We start from the raw sequence: 15,587 nt of genomic DNA on the forward strand, positions 1-15,587 counted from the left end.
TAAGTCTGGCTAGTGGTTTGTCAATTTTATTTATCTTCTCAAAAAACCAGCTCTTTGTCTCATTGATCCTTTCTACTGCCTTTTTCGTTTCAATAGTATTTATTTCTGCTCTGATTTTTATTATTTCTCTCTTTCTGCTGACTTTGGGCTTCATTTGTTCTTTTTTCTCTAGTTCAGTTAGGTGTGCTTGAAGGTTGCTTATTTGGGATTTTTCTTGTTTGTTAAGATGTGCCTGTATTGTGATGAATTTTCCTCTTAATACAGCTTTTGCTGTATCCCATATGAGTTGGTATGGCATGCTATCATTTTCGTTTGTTTCCAGGTATTTTTTTATTTCTTCTTTAATTTCTTCAATGATCCATTGCTTGTTCAGTAGTGTGTTGTTTAGTCTCCACATCTTTGTGCCTTTCTCAGCTTTTTTCTTGTAATTAATTTCTAGCCTTATAGCACTATGATCTGAGAAGATGCTTGTTATTATTTCAATTTTTTTAAATTTGTAGAGGCTTGCCTTGTTTCCCAACATATGGTCTATCCTAGAGAATGTTGCGTGTGCACTTGAGAAGAATGTGTATTCAGCTCCTTCAGGGTGGAGTGATCTATTTATGTCTATTAAGTCCAATTGTTTTAGTTTTTCATTCAGCTCCACTATTTCCTTGTTGATTTTCTGTCTGGATGATCTGTCCATTGATGTGAGTGGGGTGTTGAGGTCCCCTACTATTATTGTGTTGTTTTTAACATCTTCCTTTAGGTCTGTTAATAGTTGCTTTATGAATCTTGGTGCTCCTGTGTTGGGTGCATAGATATTTATAAGCGTTATTTCTTCTTGATGAAGTGTCCCTTTGATCATTATATATTGTCCCTCTGTGTCTCTCTTTACCTGTCTTATTTTGAAATCCACTTGGTCTGATATGAGAATTGCAACACCTGCCTTTCTTTCCTTGCTATTTGCTTGAAGTATTGTCCTCCACCCCTTCACCCTGAGTGTGTGTTTGTCCTTGGGGCTGAGGTGTGTTTCCTGGAGGCAACAAATTGTTGGATCTTGTTCTTTAATCCATTTTGCCACTCTGTGTCTTTTTATTGGAGAGTTCAATCCGTTCACATTGAGAGTGATTATTGATGCATGTGGACTTAATGCTGTCAATCTGTCGCTCATTATCTTGTTTTCCTGTGTTTCTTTTCCTGTGCGCTTTAGACTACCCATTTAATACTGCAATTTCTTATGCTGGGTTTCTTAGATTTTTCCTTATTTATGATTTGTGACTCTGTTCTGTACTTTATTTTAGTGTCTACCTTGAAGTTTGTATTTAGAATCTCGTGTATAATATAGTCTATTCTCTGGTGGTCTCTTACTTACTCGACCAATACTGATTTAGACCCTTTGCTCTTCCCCTCCTAAATAATTATTTTCATTTTTTATTCCAACTCGTCTTATTAATTTGTAGTTAGAGTGCTAAGGTCGTCCTTGTTTTGGTAGTTTCCTTACTTTTACCCTAATGCTATAGTTGAATATTTGCTATCCTGTTCTGGTTCTGTCCATTGGTCTCCCTAGTCTGTGGCTTGTGTCCCCTTTCTCCCTTTTTTCATTTTTCAAGTATGAGAGCCTTCTTGAGGATTTCTTGTAATGGAGGGTTTTTAGTTACAAATTCCCTTAACTTTTGTTTGTCTGGAAAAGATTTAATTTCTCCCTCATATCTGAAGGAAATTCTTGCTGGATAGAGTATTCTTGGCTGAAGGTTTTTATCCTTTAAAGCTTTGAATATATCACTCCATTCTCTCCTAGCTTGTAGGGTTTGTAGAGAAATCCGCTGACAGTCTGATAGGGGCTCCTTTATAGGTTATTCTCTTTTTTTTTCTTACTTCCCTGAGTATTCTTTCCTTATCATTCCTATTTGCCAACTTTACTATTATGTGCCTTGCGGTGGGTCTTTTTACATTGACAAATCTAGGAGATCTAAATCCCTCCTCTACACACATTTCTCCGTTGATCCCTAGATTTGGGAAATTCTCTTCAATAATTTCATTAAGCACACTTTCTGCTCCATTTTCCTTTTCCATATTCTCAGGAATTCCTATGATCCTTATGTTCTTACTCCTCATTGAATCCATTATATCTCAGAGATTTTCCTCATTTTTTTTAATTCTTAGTTCTCTTTCTTCCTCTGTCTGGCGCCATTCAGCCTGTCTGTCCTCGATTATGCTGATTTGCTCCTCTAGGTTGTCTACACAGGCATTCAGGGAATCCGTATTCTGTTTTATCTGGTCCATTGTGTTTTTCATCTCAAGTAATTCTGTTTGATTCTTCTTTATGATTTCAATCTCTTTTGTGAAGTAACTCTAGAACTCGGCTTGTTTCTCTATGTTTCTCTCTACCTCATTGAGTTTTTTGATTATAGCTGCTCTGAATGCATTATCACTTAGTTTACCTAATTCCACGTCCTCAGGACTTAATTCTATGTTTTTATTGTTTTCCTTCTGGTCTGGGGCTTTTATAAATTGCTGGATGGTAGAGGAGCGGTTTTTTCTCATGGTGGTAGAATTCAGTTGCAGTTACAGCCTGTCACCACTAGATGGGGGTTGAGAGCCGCGTGTTATGAGCTCTCCGCCTTGGGGCAAGATGGCTGCGCCCACTGGCTTTGCTGAGGGGGAGGGGCTGTTACTCACACGTGCCTGTCTGGGTTCAGATCAGTTCTGTTCTCTGGTCTCCCAAGGCCCTTGATTTATGGGGTGCCCGTGGACGGAAGCTTTCCCCCCGTCAGCGGGTCTCCACTGAATCAGCGGCAGGAGTCCTGGATGATCCCTAGGTTGCGCGGCCCCTCCCCCGCTCCTTCCCGACCTGCACCGCAGCGATCGCAGACTCTAGGGGAGGGAGCGATGTTCTCTCCTACCGTTCCAGCGCCTCCGAAGGTATAAAGCTAGGTTTATGATCTCCACCTTCTTGGTATTGTAGGTCTCTAACGAGCTGGCATTATGTTTATTCTCTGAAATTCAGTTCTTCCAATCTTTTGTTGTATTTTGGAGGGGAGGGAATCCTGGGTCAGCTCACCCTGCCATTTTGCTCCGCCCCCTTCCCTATTATTGTTCTGGTTTTTTTTTGTGTTTTTTTTTTAGCACATATAGCATTTGGTTATCATGTCTGTTTAGTTTCTTTTTTACTTTTCACCTTTTTTTCCTTTCATGATATTGACATTTTGAAAAGTCCAGGCCATTTTCTCATAACATTTCCCACAATTTGGATTCGTCTGATTGTCTCATGATTAGATATATTCAGGTTAAACATTTTTAGTAGGAATATTGCATAGGTTATTTTGTGTACATTCCATTGTATCGCAACAGGGTATGCATGTCAGTTTGTCCTTTATTAGTAAAACTGGCTGAGCACTTGGTTAAGGTGGTGTCCTCCAGGTCTATCTACTATAAAGTTTCCTTTATCCTTTATAATTAATGAGTAATCTGGGATAATACTTGGAGACCATATGATTATTCTATTCCCATCTAGCTTTCATCCAGTGGTTTTAATGTCCATTGATGATTCTTTCCTCCGTCAATTATAGTACTGAATATTTTTGTGAAAGGGAAATTTGTTTAAGATTTGGCGTATTTGGGAGAGGAGATATATGTGTGCATCTGTTTCTTAATATTTAAAATTGCTTTGCCTTTGAGGCAATTTGTAGTTTAACTTCTCATTGTTGGTGTGGTAGTTGATTGCCTTATTCCTACTTTGTAGATCTTTAAAAGATCCATACTCTCACTGTGCTGTTTAACCACATTATTACTGCTCAATACAGAAAATTTCAGTTAATCTTAGTCTCCTCACTTGGTAGATCTGGATACTAGTTGGGTATCAAATCTAATTAGCATAATAGAATAAGTAAAATCAACATCTCCATTTGACCTAACTTACATGAATTCTCTTTAAAACTGCCATTCAAAGTGTGGTTGGTGAACAGGCAGTGTATCAATATGACCTGGGAGTTTGTTAGAAATGCAAATTTTGGGGTCTACCAGATACCTGTCAAATTAGAATCTCTGGGAGTAGGGCTCAGGGATCTGCTTTAACAAGCTCTCCAGGTACTTCTAAGGTATAATGAAGTTTGAGAAGTGGTGATCAAAAATACGTAGTATATACTAAATACTTGTTAGGTGCGGTGGGGAGTCAGTGGATAGTGAGCCACTGCATGCAATATCTACAACAGTCTTGAGAAGACAAAGATAACACAAAATATAAAACAGAGACTAGGAGCCCATATGTCACGAGTAATAAGTGCTTGTCAGGCGTTGGATGGAATATGAGTTCTGTTTGTTGGTATTATCTTTGGGTACCAAGATGTTCCAGGTACTGTGTACTAGGTATTCAGAAATGAGTGCCACCGTCCTGCCTCCTTGCTTAGTCTGGCAGAGGAGACAGACCAGTACTATGATTGTGATATCCCTCGGCTACCATGGGAACACAGAGGAAGAACAGCTAATTCTTCTTTGGGGCCTAATTGACCCGAAATCTGGCTTCTGTCATTTACTGATCCTCCAGGGGGTGTTCTGTAGATAAGTAGAAGTTAGCCAGATAGAAAAATGAGAGCTAAGGAGAGAGAACAAAGGAAAGTACTGACATAAAAGAGTGTTGTTCAGTGTTTGGGCAACTACAGCTACAGTCATGCAATGCTTAGTGACGGGGATACATTCTGAGAAATGTGTCGAATGATTTCTTCATGTGCAAACATCATATAGTGTACTTACACAAACCTAGATGGTATAGCCTACTACACACCTAGGCCATATGCCACTAATCTTACGGGACCGTTATCGTATGTGCGATCGTCGTTGACTGAGACGTCGTTATGTGGTACATAACTATATATGATGAGTATAGGATCTGGGTTGGGGAGTGAAGATGAGATTAGAGAGGTCAACAGAGGCCAGATTTTGAATGGCTTTATAGACCATATAAAGGACTTTGGGCTTCATCCTGTAAACATAAAGATTTTAAGAAGCGATGTAAGATCAGATCTTTGGAAAGGTAATTCTATTAGCTATGTGGAGGATTAGAGGAAAACCATTTTGAAGGCAAGAAGACAGGGGTTATAACCATTTAGGTGAGAAATGGTGAGGGCCTATACCAAGGAATGCAGTGCCTGGAGTTAGAGAGGTGAGTATTAGTATAAGGGTATTTAGGAGGGTGAACAGACAATTTGGTGACCAGTTGCATATGGGAGGTGTGGAAGGCAAGGTGAAGAATGACCTTCTAGATTTCTAGCTTAGGTAACTGGATATTTACAACTTGTGAATATAGGAGGGAGAGTTAGTTTGCCAGGGTAGGTGATAGTTTTAGATGTGTTGCATTGAGATTGTAAAGGGCCCCTTACTCTGTTATCAGGAATACTTGGAATTAACTTTGTTGGCCAGCCCTGAAAAAATTTCTAATGTTCCATTAATATTTTTTTCTCACTTTGTCACATAAGGCAATTTTTACTTTGAAGTTGTTTTTGGACAATATGCTTGTAGAATACACAGAATTCATTTTGATTTATAGTGGTAGGAGGGAATAGAGGTTAGGGCAACATACGGGCTCAGATTGACTGGCTCCTGCTGGTACCCTCCCTTGTTTGCTGTCAGGCATATAAGTCAAGTGAGATGTCGTTAGCAGAGTCAGCTTGGGGTCTTCTCTCTTAGTCTGGGTAGTCTATATGTTAAGGATCTCAGAGAGAATGCCATGGTTCCCATTGTCCAGATCCCTTTTCATTCTTTTTTTTTTTTTTTTGAAGGAAGATTAGCCCTGACCTAACATCTGCCACCAATCCTCCTCTTTTTGCTGAGGAAGACTGGCCCTGAGCTAACATCCATGCCTATCTTCTGTTTTATATGTGGGATGCCTGCCACAGCATGCCTTGCCAAGCGGTGCATAGAAGTATCCAAAATATCAAAAGATTATTTGTCAGTTAGAAAAGGATTAAAATTTGAGAAGAAATTAGAATTTTGCTCTTTTGTTTAGATCATAATACTAATAAGCAAAATTCTCATATTTACCTCATTTTGTTCATTTGCCACAGATTACTAGTACAGCTGGTAGTGATGTAGATCCGTTTATACCATTACTTGCTCTCAAGGCAGCTGAGTAGGAAGGAATGTGAATGGCTCTGAGAAATACTTTGTCACTTGGCAGAGTAACTTAGTACATCTACTGCTGTATAATACTACAAAGCCAGGAATTCTTTCCTTCTCCCTCACATCCTCCACGCAAATGTTAGCCATTCTTCAAGGACTCAAGTCCTTCATGCTCCATGAAACCTTCTTAAATTGTTCTAGAACCTATAATCTTTTCCTTTTCTGAACTTTCATTGAGTATATAGTTTATGCCATAGAGCTTAGTACTTACTTATCCTCTAATTCTCTAATATATGAACATTTTTTGTTGTCTTCTTAACAAAGGATCCAGTTCCTGTTACTTGGTATGGGACATACATAGTACTCAGTATTAACTATTATTAATAATAGCTTGTTGTGAAGCAGTAGTGGTAATAAATGCTTTATAAATACTATGTTTAATTTCTATAACAGCTTTGCAACTTAAGTGTTGTCATCTCTATTTCCATCTAGAAGAGGAAATGAAAGAGGCTAAGTAGCTTACCCAAGAAGTCAGGCTTCATGCCACATATTCCCACCATTTCATTCAGCCATGTAAATACTTGACTGACTGTTGTTTAAAGATAGTAAATTTATTCTATTATTATAATAACTGCTATAAGGAAAAAGTTAAAATTCTGAAAATTCCACTTTTCTAGGAAATTTTTTCAAGGGGCAAGGCTTATATATAATCAAATGAATTTCCAAATATAAAATAGAAACAAAAATTAACCACATTTTCATTTTTTAAAAGACTTTCATTTGTATCCAAAAACTTCTTTTAGTTTAAAATGAATATTTTAAAAGAATCATTTGATATTCCACCTCTTCTGACAGACTTATTTGGTAAGCGTTGTACCAAAGATTTGGAGTACGTGTGGAGAAGCAAGGAGTAGGGCATGGGGATAAATATTCTGACTTATTTTCAAAATAAGATAATACCTGTTCAAATCTTAAAGGAATAAAATGTTATGGCATTTGATCAGAGAAATTTTTTTTGTTGGGGTCATAATAGTTTATAACATTGTGAAATTTCAATTGTACGTTATTATTTGTCCATGACTATGTATATGTGCCCCGTTACCCCTTATGTCCACCCCCTAAACCCCTTCCCCTCTGGTAACCACTAGTTTGATCTCTTTGTCCATGTATTTGATTATCTTCCACATATGAGTGAAATCATGCAGTGTTTGTCTTTTTCTGTCTGGCTTATCTTGCTTAACACAATACCCTCAAGTTCCATCCATGTTATTGCAAATGGGATGATTTTGTCTTTTTTTATGGCTGAGTAGTATTCTATTGTACATATATATACACTGCATCTTCTTTATCCATTCATCAGTCAGTGGGCCCTTGGGTTGCATCCATGTCTTGGCTATTGTGAATAATGCTGCAGTGAACATAAGAGTGCATAAATCTCTTTGAATTGTTGATTTCAAGTTCTTTGGATAAATACCCAGTAGTGGAATAGCTGGACTGTATGGTATTTCAATTTTTAATTTTTTTGAGAAATTTCCATACTGTTTTCCATAGTGGCTGTATCAGTTTGCATTCCCACCAGCAGTGTATGAGGGTTCCCTCTTTGGATCCTCTCCAACATTTGTTGTTTTTTGTCTTGGTGATTGTAGCCATTCTGACAGGTGTAAGGTGATATTTCATTGTAGTTTTGATTTGCGTTTCCCTGATGATTAGTGATGTTGAACATCTTTTCATGTACCTATTGGCCATCTGTGTATCTTCTTTGGGAAAATGTCTGTTCATATCCTCTGCCCATTATTTGATTGGGTTGTATTTTTGTTGTTGTTGAATTATATGAGTTCTTTATGTATTTTGGAAATTAACCCCTTGTCGGATATATGATTTGCAAATGTTTTCTCCCATTTGGTGGGTTGTCTTTTTGTTTTGTTCCTGGTTTCCTTTGCCTTGCAGAAGCTCTTTAGTCTGATGAAGTCCCATTTGTTCATTTTTTGTTTCCCTTGCCTGAGTAGACGTGGTATTCAAAAAGATCCAAGACGGATGTGACCAGAGAATTTTTATCTGTTCTTCCTTAGATGAAACTTAATTAGTTCTCTGATTTTTAAAAAATCCTTTAATTCTAATGGAATTGCCTACAGACTAATTGTAACATGTAAATCCTAAGTTTTAAATTTTGAAATTGAGGCATAGCATTATAGAATCATAACTAGTTATAAATTAGTTTTATAATTAGTACTTTTAAAACAGGGCTGAAGCAGCCTGTTTTTACCTCTACTGGTGCACTTAAAGGTAAAGTATTTGCATACACTAAGATCTCAGAAGATTAAGTATGCATAAAGATCTTATCCCAAAAGGTGCATTGGGTTAAGTTCGGAAGCCTAAAAATTGTATACTAGTGCTAAATGGGATATATTAATTAACTTTTTTTGCCTTGTAGTAATTGATTTATTTTTTTACATGGTGCCTGTTATAGGTGTAAATGCAGACAAAGTTGGAATTGAAGCTGCTGAAATGCTGTTAGCAAATCTTAGACATGGTGGTGCTGTGGACGAGTATCTACAAGACCAGGTAATGACACTTTTAGGAGAAAAAGCTTTGAGCCTATTAGCCAAATATTTAGTAATTAGGTTGGATATAAATCTTAATGATTGACTTTCAGACACTGATTAGCATGTCCTAGTTCAATCAGTTTTTAAGTATTATTCTATAATATATGTTCCTTAAATTTCAGTCATCATCTTACGGACCTGGCTACAGCATTTGCTGCAGTTAATCACTCCTTCTTTCTTGAAATAATTTCTTTACTTGCTTTATGAAGTGCTGTTATCTTTCTGTCTCACTGGCCATATATTTTAGTCTCTTTGCTAGTTTATTATTGTTGCTGTGGTCATCTTCTCAACTTCTGAATTTTGGAGTGCCCCTATGCTCAGGCTCACGCTTCTTTATGTATTCACTCCTTCAGTTATTTTGTGTAGTCTCGTGGCTTAAGTACCATCTGTATTCTGACAACTCCCAAATTTATATCACTAGCCTAGACCTTTTTCCTTAATTAATTCCATACTCCTTACATTCCTTATGCCTGTCAGCATCTCCACTTGGATGTGTCATAGACCTCTCAGACCTAACATAGCTACTGACATTGAGAAATGTTAGTGAATATTTTCAAATAAGATCTTCTCATGGACCACTGTCTTGATAGATTTTCCTTTCTACCACATTTTTCTCTTTGATCTCAATCAGCAAGTCTACATGTAGAACTGTGTTCTTCAAGATTTCTTAACCAGTTTCTTACGGCAGTTTTCCTTATTTCTAGTCTTCTTCCTTCTTGCCCAGGTCTTCTCCTCACTCCCAGTTATTCTGCATGTATTTACCTGTTAAAGTGTTGTAATTTTAGAGAGTGGAATAAGCTTGTCATATTATATAGGCCAGCTTTTGGGCGATACTTGGTCTGATTAAATATGACTTTCAACTATATATTTTATCTTAAACGTTAATTTTAAAAAAGTCTATATTAAGAACTGCTGCTAAGCATTTCTGTAACACCACAGACTGGGAGACATAGGTTTTCCATCATCTTCTTAAAACTTCTGGAAAACTAAAGAAATAGAAATTCTTTTAGCTATATTGATTTCTAGTAGTATTTTTGTATGGAAAGCAGTAGAATTTTATCTCCAAATATTAGTGAATGTGTGAGATTTTCCTTCTTTGTTTTTTTCAATAGCTGATCATTTTCATGGCATTAGCCAGTGGCGTTTCCAGAGTAAAAACAGGACCAGTTACTCTCCATACACAAACGGCTATTCATTTTGCTGAACAACTATCGAAGGTGAGTAGTCCATCAGAAGAGTAATTGATTTTTATTGTAGCCAATTTTGAGTCAAATTTTAGTAAAAAGAAAACTTAATAGTAATCATAATTGCTGTCACTCACTGAGTCCTTCCTATGTGGCAGACGCTGAGCTAACTCAGCAATTTATCTGAATCATCTTACTCTGCATAACCATTTTAGATGGCTATTTATTATTATTCACATTTACATATGAGTAAAGTGAGGCAGAGGGATTACTTTCTCAAGAACACATAGTTTCTTTTTTTTGTTGAGGAAGATTAGCCCTGAGCTAACATCTGCTGCCAATCCTCCTCTTTTTGCTGCGGAAGGCTGGCCCTGAGCTAACATCCATGCCCGTCTTCCTCCACTTTATATGTGGGACGCCTACCACAGCATGGCTTGGCAAGCGGTGCCATGTCCACACTCAGGATCTGAACCCGTGAACCCGAGGCCACCAAAGTGGAACATGCACACTTAACTGCTGTGCCACCAGGCCAGCCCCAAGACCACATAGTTTCTTAATGGCAGAGCTAGTCTTTGAGCAAACCCAGGAAAGCATGTATCTGAGCCCATGTGTGGCACTGCCTTAGAGAGTAAGTGAAGATGTTTTGATGGGAACTTTGAAATCAAATCACAAGGGATTTGTAGTTGGCTGTAAACTTGAATATTTACATAAAATTTTAAGTGTTTTATTTTCTTATGATTCTATTGGTAGAATAGAATATTTGCTAAAATTCTAATATTTACCAGTCTTCTTAACTTTAGAAGAATAGATTTACAATTTTTCGTGAAAAGGGATTTAACATTGTATAAGCTCATATTTATACCTTTTCTATAGGATTCTTAATTTTTTAAAAGTGGTTAACATGTATATGTCATCTGAAACTAATATAATTTCCTTATAGAAAATTTGGAAAATAGAGGAAAAAGATCTGCCCATAATTCCACCTTACCAGTAAAACCATTGTTAACATTTAGATATTTTTCTCCTCTCTTAAAATTGTCTTTGCATTTTTTTTACAGTTAATGCGTATGGGTTCGTTTCTTGCCTTTTTCAGGAACATGGAGCATATTTCCATTTTGTTATACTGTTTATAATGTAATATAAAATTTATAACAGACTTTTATGAAGGAAGATGCTGACCTTAAGCATTTTTAAAAATTATAAAAGTGATGCCCCTTAGTTAAAAAAATATTAAGTATTACAGAAGTGTACGAAGCACAAAACCACTGTGGCCCTACTCCTGACAGTTTATTTGTATGATTCTTAATAATAAATACTTTTTTTGTTATTAGAAAGCATAGGTAGATTTTGGTTAAATTATAGGAAAAGTCTGATAGGAATTGAAATAAAATTATATTTGATATCAAGAGATAGTTAACTGTATTTTTTATTATTCTACTGGTGCTCTATTTGTGACTATTACTTGTCTGTCTTCCCTTGTAGACTGTGAGCTCCTTGATAGCAGGGACCACGTTATATTCATCATAGTCTTCACTTTTTACAGTACTTTGCACGTAGTAGACACTCAGGTGTTATTTGGAGTGAATACCTAGTGGAAAGTGCTGTGGACTGGAATCTATAGCTCTGGTTTCTTGTTCAGCTTTGTTGTGTTTTACCTGAGTGACTTGGGGCAAGCTGCTTAATTAGTCTCTCTGTGCCTCAGTGCAGATAGCTTGTCTGTAAAATCAGAGACTGGTGCTATAGGCCCTTAAGGCTCCTTCTAACTAAATTTTTGTAGTTTTCAGTAGGTTTATATATAGGCTAGAAATGATTTCCATAACTGTTACCTGTGTTTCACATTTATATAATGCTTTTAATTTGAAAGCATGTACATTTAACAACCTAAGTAATTTGGCTGTCTAGCTGAGAATTCAGTGTTGATTCATTCAGCAGTAATTTTCAGTGTCCACTGTGTGTCAGCACACTGCCACAAAATACTGAAACTGGAATAATTTGTGGATATTACTGTTCAACAGGGCCCCAGAGTGATGGTTTTCAAATTGTATTTCAAAGACTCCTAAGGTTTTAAGCATATTTGAAATCTCTGTGCCAGAAATTCAGTCAACCTACTCAGTTGTTTTGATTTTAATACAGTTCTGTTAGAATGAAAACATTTGCTTTTTTAAAAAATCATGTTTCCAGACTACAGTGATAGAGATCAAATCTTTCAAAGCCAAACTTGAATTAGTTAACAAGTGAAAAATAACAAGGTTAAGCCCACTAAAGACGAAGGAAGATGTTAATCATCACTTCCTCCTCCCTTCTTTGAATTATGTCTTTTTGAATAGTATATTTAGTGAATTAAATTGGCAAGAAAATTTGAGGGAAATTAAAGGATAATTTGATACTTGACAAGATAAAGAAAGTATAAATGCTTCAGTGCCATGTTTTAGAAAAATTTTAGGAAGTAGTGGCGGTGCATTGTAATTAACGATTGAGATTTTAAAATGGATATTTGCCTGGGTTGCACTCCTGGGGGTTCTGATTCAGTGGGTATGGAGTAGGGCCCAGGCTGTATATTGGGACAAAAATTCACAGGTATGTATACGTGTGAACAGGACTGTGGTTCTGAAACAAAATATTTTATATCTAAGCTATTGAATTTCTCATGACTCATTTGATCTTTGTGTCTCTAGCTTCTTCAATAAAATGAGTTTGAGGTTAACTACGTGCCTATTTAAGCTGGAGTTATGGGCTCTTCCCTCTATCCCTTTTCATGTTACTTATATACTAAATACTCTTCTGGTTTCAGGCTAAATTTACTGTGAAGAAATCAGAAGACGGAGAAGATGCCTCTAAAGATGCTTATATTATTGAGTGCCAAGGAATTGGGATGACAAATCCAAATCTGTAGGGTAATTGCCTTTTAAATGATACCTCAATGATGTATTGCACTAATCCACTTCATAAATACTACAAAACAGTGAATAAGAAGTAACTTATTAAAGGACTTGACTTAAATTTGGAGATGAAGTACAGAGTGTTCTAGATTTGCTGAGAATACTTCATCAAATTAATCTCGCTTTGAATATCTTCTGAAATATGAACAATGAAATATAACAGTTGGTGGATGTGTATGATAGCTGATTTCAATATTAATTTATTGAAATAAAATATTCTTTTCACTTGAAGTGTGTTCTTTATGTAATAAGTTAAGGATGTAGATTTCATCTGTAATTTGTGTATATTTCTAATCACTTTGCTGAATCTTGTGTAAAGTATAATGAGACGACGTTATGCAGATGTACTTGCTATGTCAACAATAACATTTAATAAGCATTGTCTCATTCTAACTGTGTACCTTCTAGGGGGTACTTGGTAAATACTCATTTTGAATCTCTTGAATATATTGTGAAAACCAAACAATGAGAATTGTAAAATTTCAACCCTAGTAGATTTGGCCAAATTCAGCCCCAGATGTGTGTTTTGCTTGCAGTATTAAAAAATAATTGAGTGCCTTTAGAACAGAATGTGCTTTTCATCATTCCCTATTATCTTACACCTAGCCTGCTTCCACATTTAGATCACTTCTTGGTCCCTGTAGGTAGTTGAGGTTGTGACTCAAATGAAACTGCTTTGGTCTATCAGTTAAACATGCTCTCCTGCAATATATTGAGGAAGTCATTAAAACTTGGTTCTGTCTTGGACTTTGTTCAGTGATGCTTAAAATATAGTCCAAGACACAGATCCAGAAGATGATATTATAATAGATACAGAAAGTGCTGAATTAGTTGGTATAGAACAGTATAATGAAAAAAATTACTCCATGTACGTAATCATCATTCTTGTCAGTGATTTCTGTGGCCTTGGACAGTTGGGTTCAGTTTGCTTTGACGACGACAATGATAGTGTTGCCTGCTATTTATATTTTCACGAAGTAGATAAATTTTATAAGTTCATTTCTATAACAAGTGAGATGTGAAATATCTTTCTATTTTAGAGTAAAACTACAGTTTTAATATCGTTTTTGGAGAGGTGGTCATAAATTTGGGGTTCCTCAGACTAATGTGATCCTGGCTGCTTCTGACAGGTGGGCAGCAGTGTTGGAGAGGTAGGCGAGAAGACAGAGATTGGGCATTTTGGCATCAGAGACTTAAGGTCAGCAGTGTACATGAGGAGTTTGTGAGTAATCTTGGCTTGGGTTTGTTCTCAGCTTAGGTAAAATGAAGGTGGGACTACTGCAGAGAAATTTTTGGTAAACCCTAGAAGTGATTTGTATTTCTATTTGTTTTGCCCAAACAAAATTATATTTCTATTTCTACTTCAATTTGTAAAATTCTATTTCAATATGTTTCTTTCTTCTATTTTTTTAAGACCACCTACTACAAGTAATTCTCTTGATTCAACACTGTATGTACAATGTCTTTAAGAATATTCTTTAAACCAATAACCTTCAAACAGGAGTATTCATGCACGAGTTTCACAAAGCTTTCCCATGAATTTCAAGTTTGCAGCTGTCAGTAGTTTTTAGAGAATTTATTTCTCTACTTAAATATGTACTTCCTCCTAAAATTGAGTTGCCTACTGTCAAGGTAGGACTTTGCAGGTTCTCCTTTTTAGTTTAAAACTCTTTCACAATCACCATTCTTCCTCTTTACAAAAGAAAAGTTTATTTTTCATTCATCCTGTTTTAACAATGGTGCATTCCTCCAGATAAGAAAATCTTCAAGGCACCAAATAAAGGGACAATTTGCAATATTAGTCTCTGAAAAGCCTACTCAAACTAAGGTATAAGTAAAGCTGTATCTTATTTTATATATTTGCATGATTTTAAGTAGGGAGGTGAAAGCTTCAGAGTTTATTTTCCACAGATCAACATTATGTCTTCAAATAAATTTTTTTTTCCAGATTATTGGGAGAAACATTTTCATTAGCTTTGCCAAAAGGCTACTAGAAAGTGTAAATCTTTTTTTTTTTTCACTTTGGGAGTTTACTGATTAGTAAGAATTATGACTTACTTCTTTGCTCTCTATTCATCCTTACAATGTAGATTGTGTTTAGCTTCTATAATCTGTATTATTAATATTCTGTAAATATGTACACAATTATCAATATATGTTTTTAAGCCTCACACTTGCTCAGTAACCTTTTTGCTATTGATTTCCACTAAGCTCTGTCTAATCCCAGTAATTAACCACATTCATCTGTATATTTATGATCTAATTTTTTTAAAAAGAGCGTCAATCTCACTAAGATATGTTTCCATAAAATTTTACTTTTATATTTAATAATATTTCAAAATATGTATTTGTTATGCTCAATTGTGTAGTAATACTAATTGTAATTAATCAAGCCAGGAGAAATTTAAAACATTTTTAAGAGTCTTGTTCACTGAGAATTTTAAAATTTAATGCAAATTAATAGGCATATTTTTATTGCAGAGACATATGACAAGGTGAACTTTTAAGCATAAAAATGTGGTAAAATTGGGTGACGGGAATGGAATGTTGTTTTTTTTTTTAATTTGTTTTTGAGGAAGATTAGCCCTGAGCTAACATCTGCCTCTAAACCTCTTTTTGCTGAGGAAGACTGGCCCTGAGCTAACTTCTGTGCCCATCTTCCTCTGCTTTATATGTGGGATGCCTGCCACAGCATGGCTTGACAAGCAGTGCATACGTCTGCACCTGGGATCTGAACTGGCGAACCCCGGGCCATCAAAGTGGAG

The 15,587-nt window shown here is 36.1% G+C and overlaps 1 protein-coding gene across 6 annotated transcripts in view; it reads left to right on the top strand.

Annotated features, from left to right (window-relative positions):
- The window catches only part of RTCA (RNA 3'-terminal phosphate cyclase), a 37,652-nt gene extending 24,599 nt beyond the window's left edge, over positions 1-13,053 (top strand). For all 6 annotated transcript variants that reach the window (XM_046645824.1, XM_046645823.1, XM_046645821.1 and 3 more), the window contains exons 9-11: positions 8,564-8,658; positions 9,812-9,916; positions 12,675-13,053. In XM_046645824.1, coding sequence (XP_046501780.1) covers positions 8,564-8,658; positions 9,812-9,916; positions 12,675-12,776 — 302 coding nt within the window. In that variant the 3' untranslated portion in view covers positions 12,777-13,053. The remainder of the gene's footprint in view (positions 1-8,563; positions 8,659-9,811; positions 9,917-12,674) is intronic.
- Positions 13,054-15,587: the final 2,534 nt, after the last annotated feature.

This window comes from Equus quagga, chromosome 18, assembly GCF_021613505.1.
Source record: "Equus quagga isolate Etosha38 chromosome 18, UCLA_HA_Equagga_1.0, whole genome shotgun sequence".
In the NCBI taxonomy this organism is placed as follows: domain Eukaryota; kingdom Metazoa; phylum Chordata; class Mammalia; order Perissodactyla; family Equidae; genus Equus; species Equus quagga.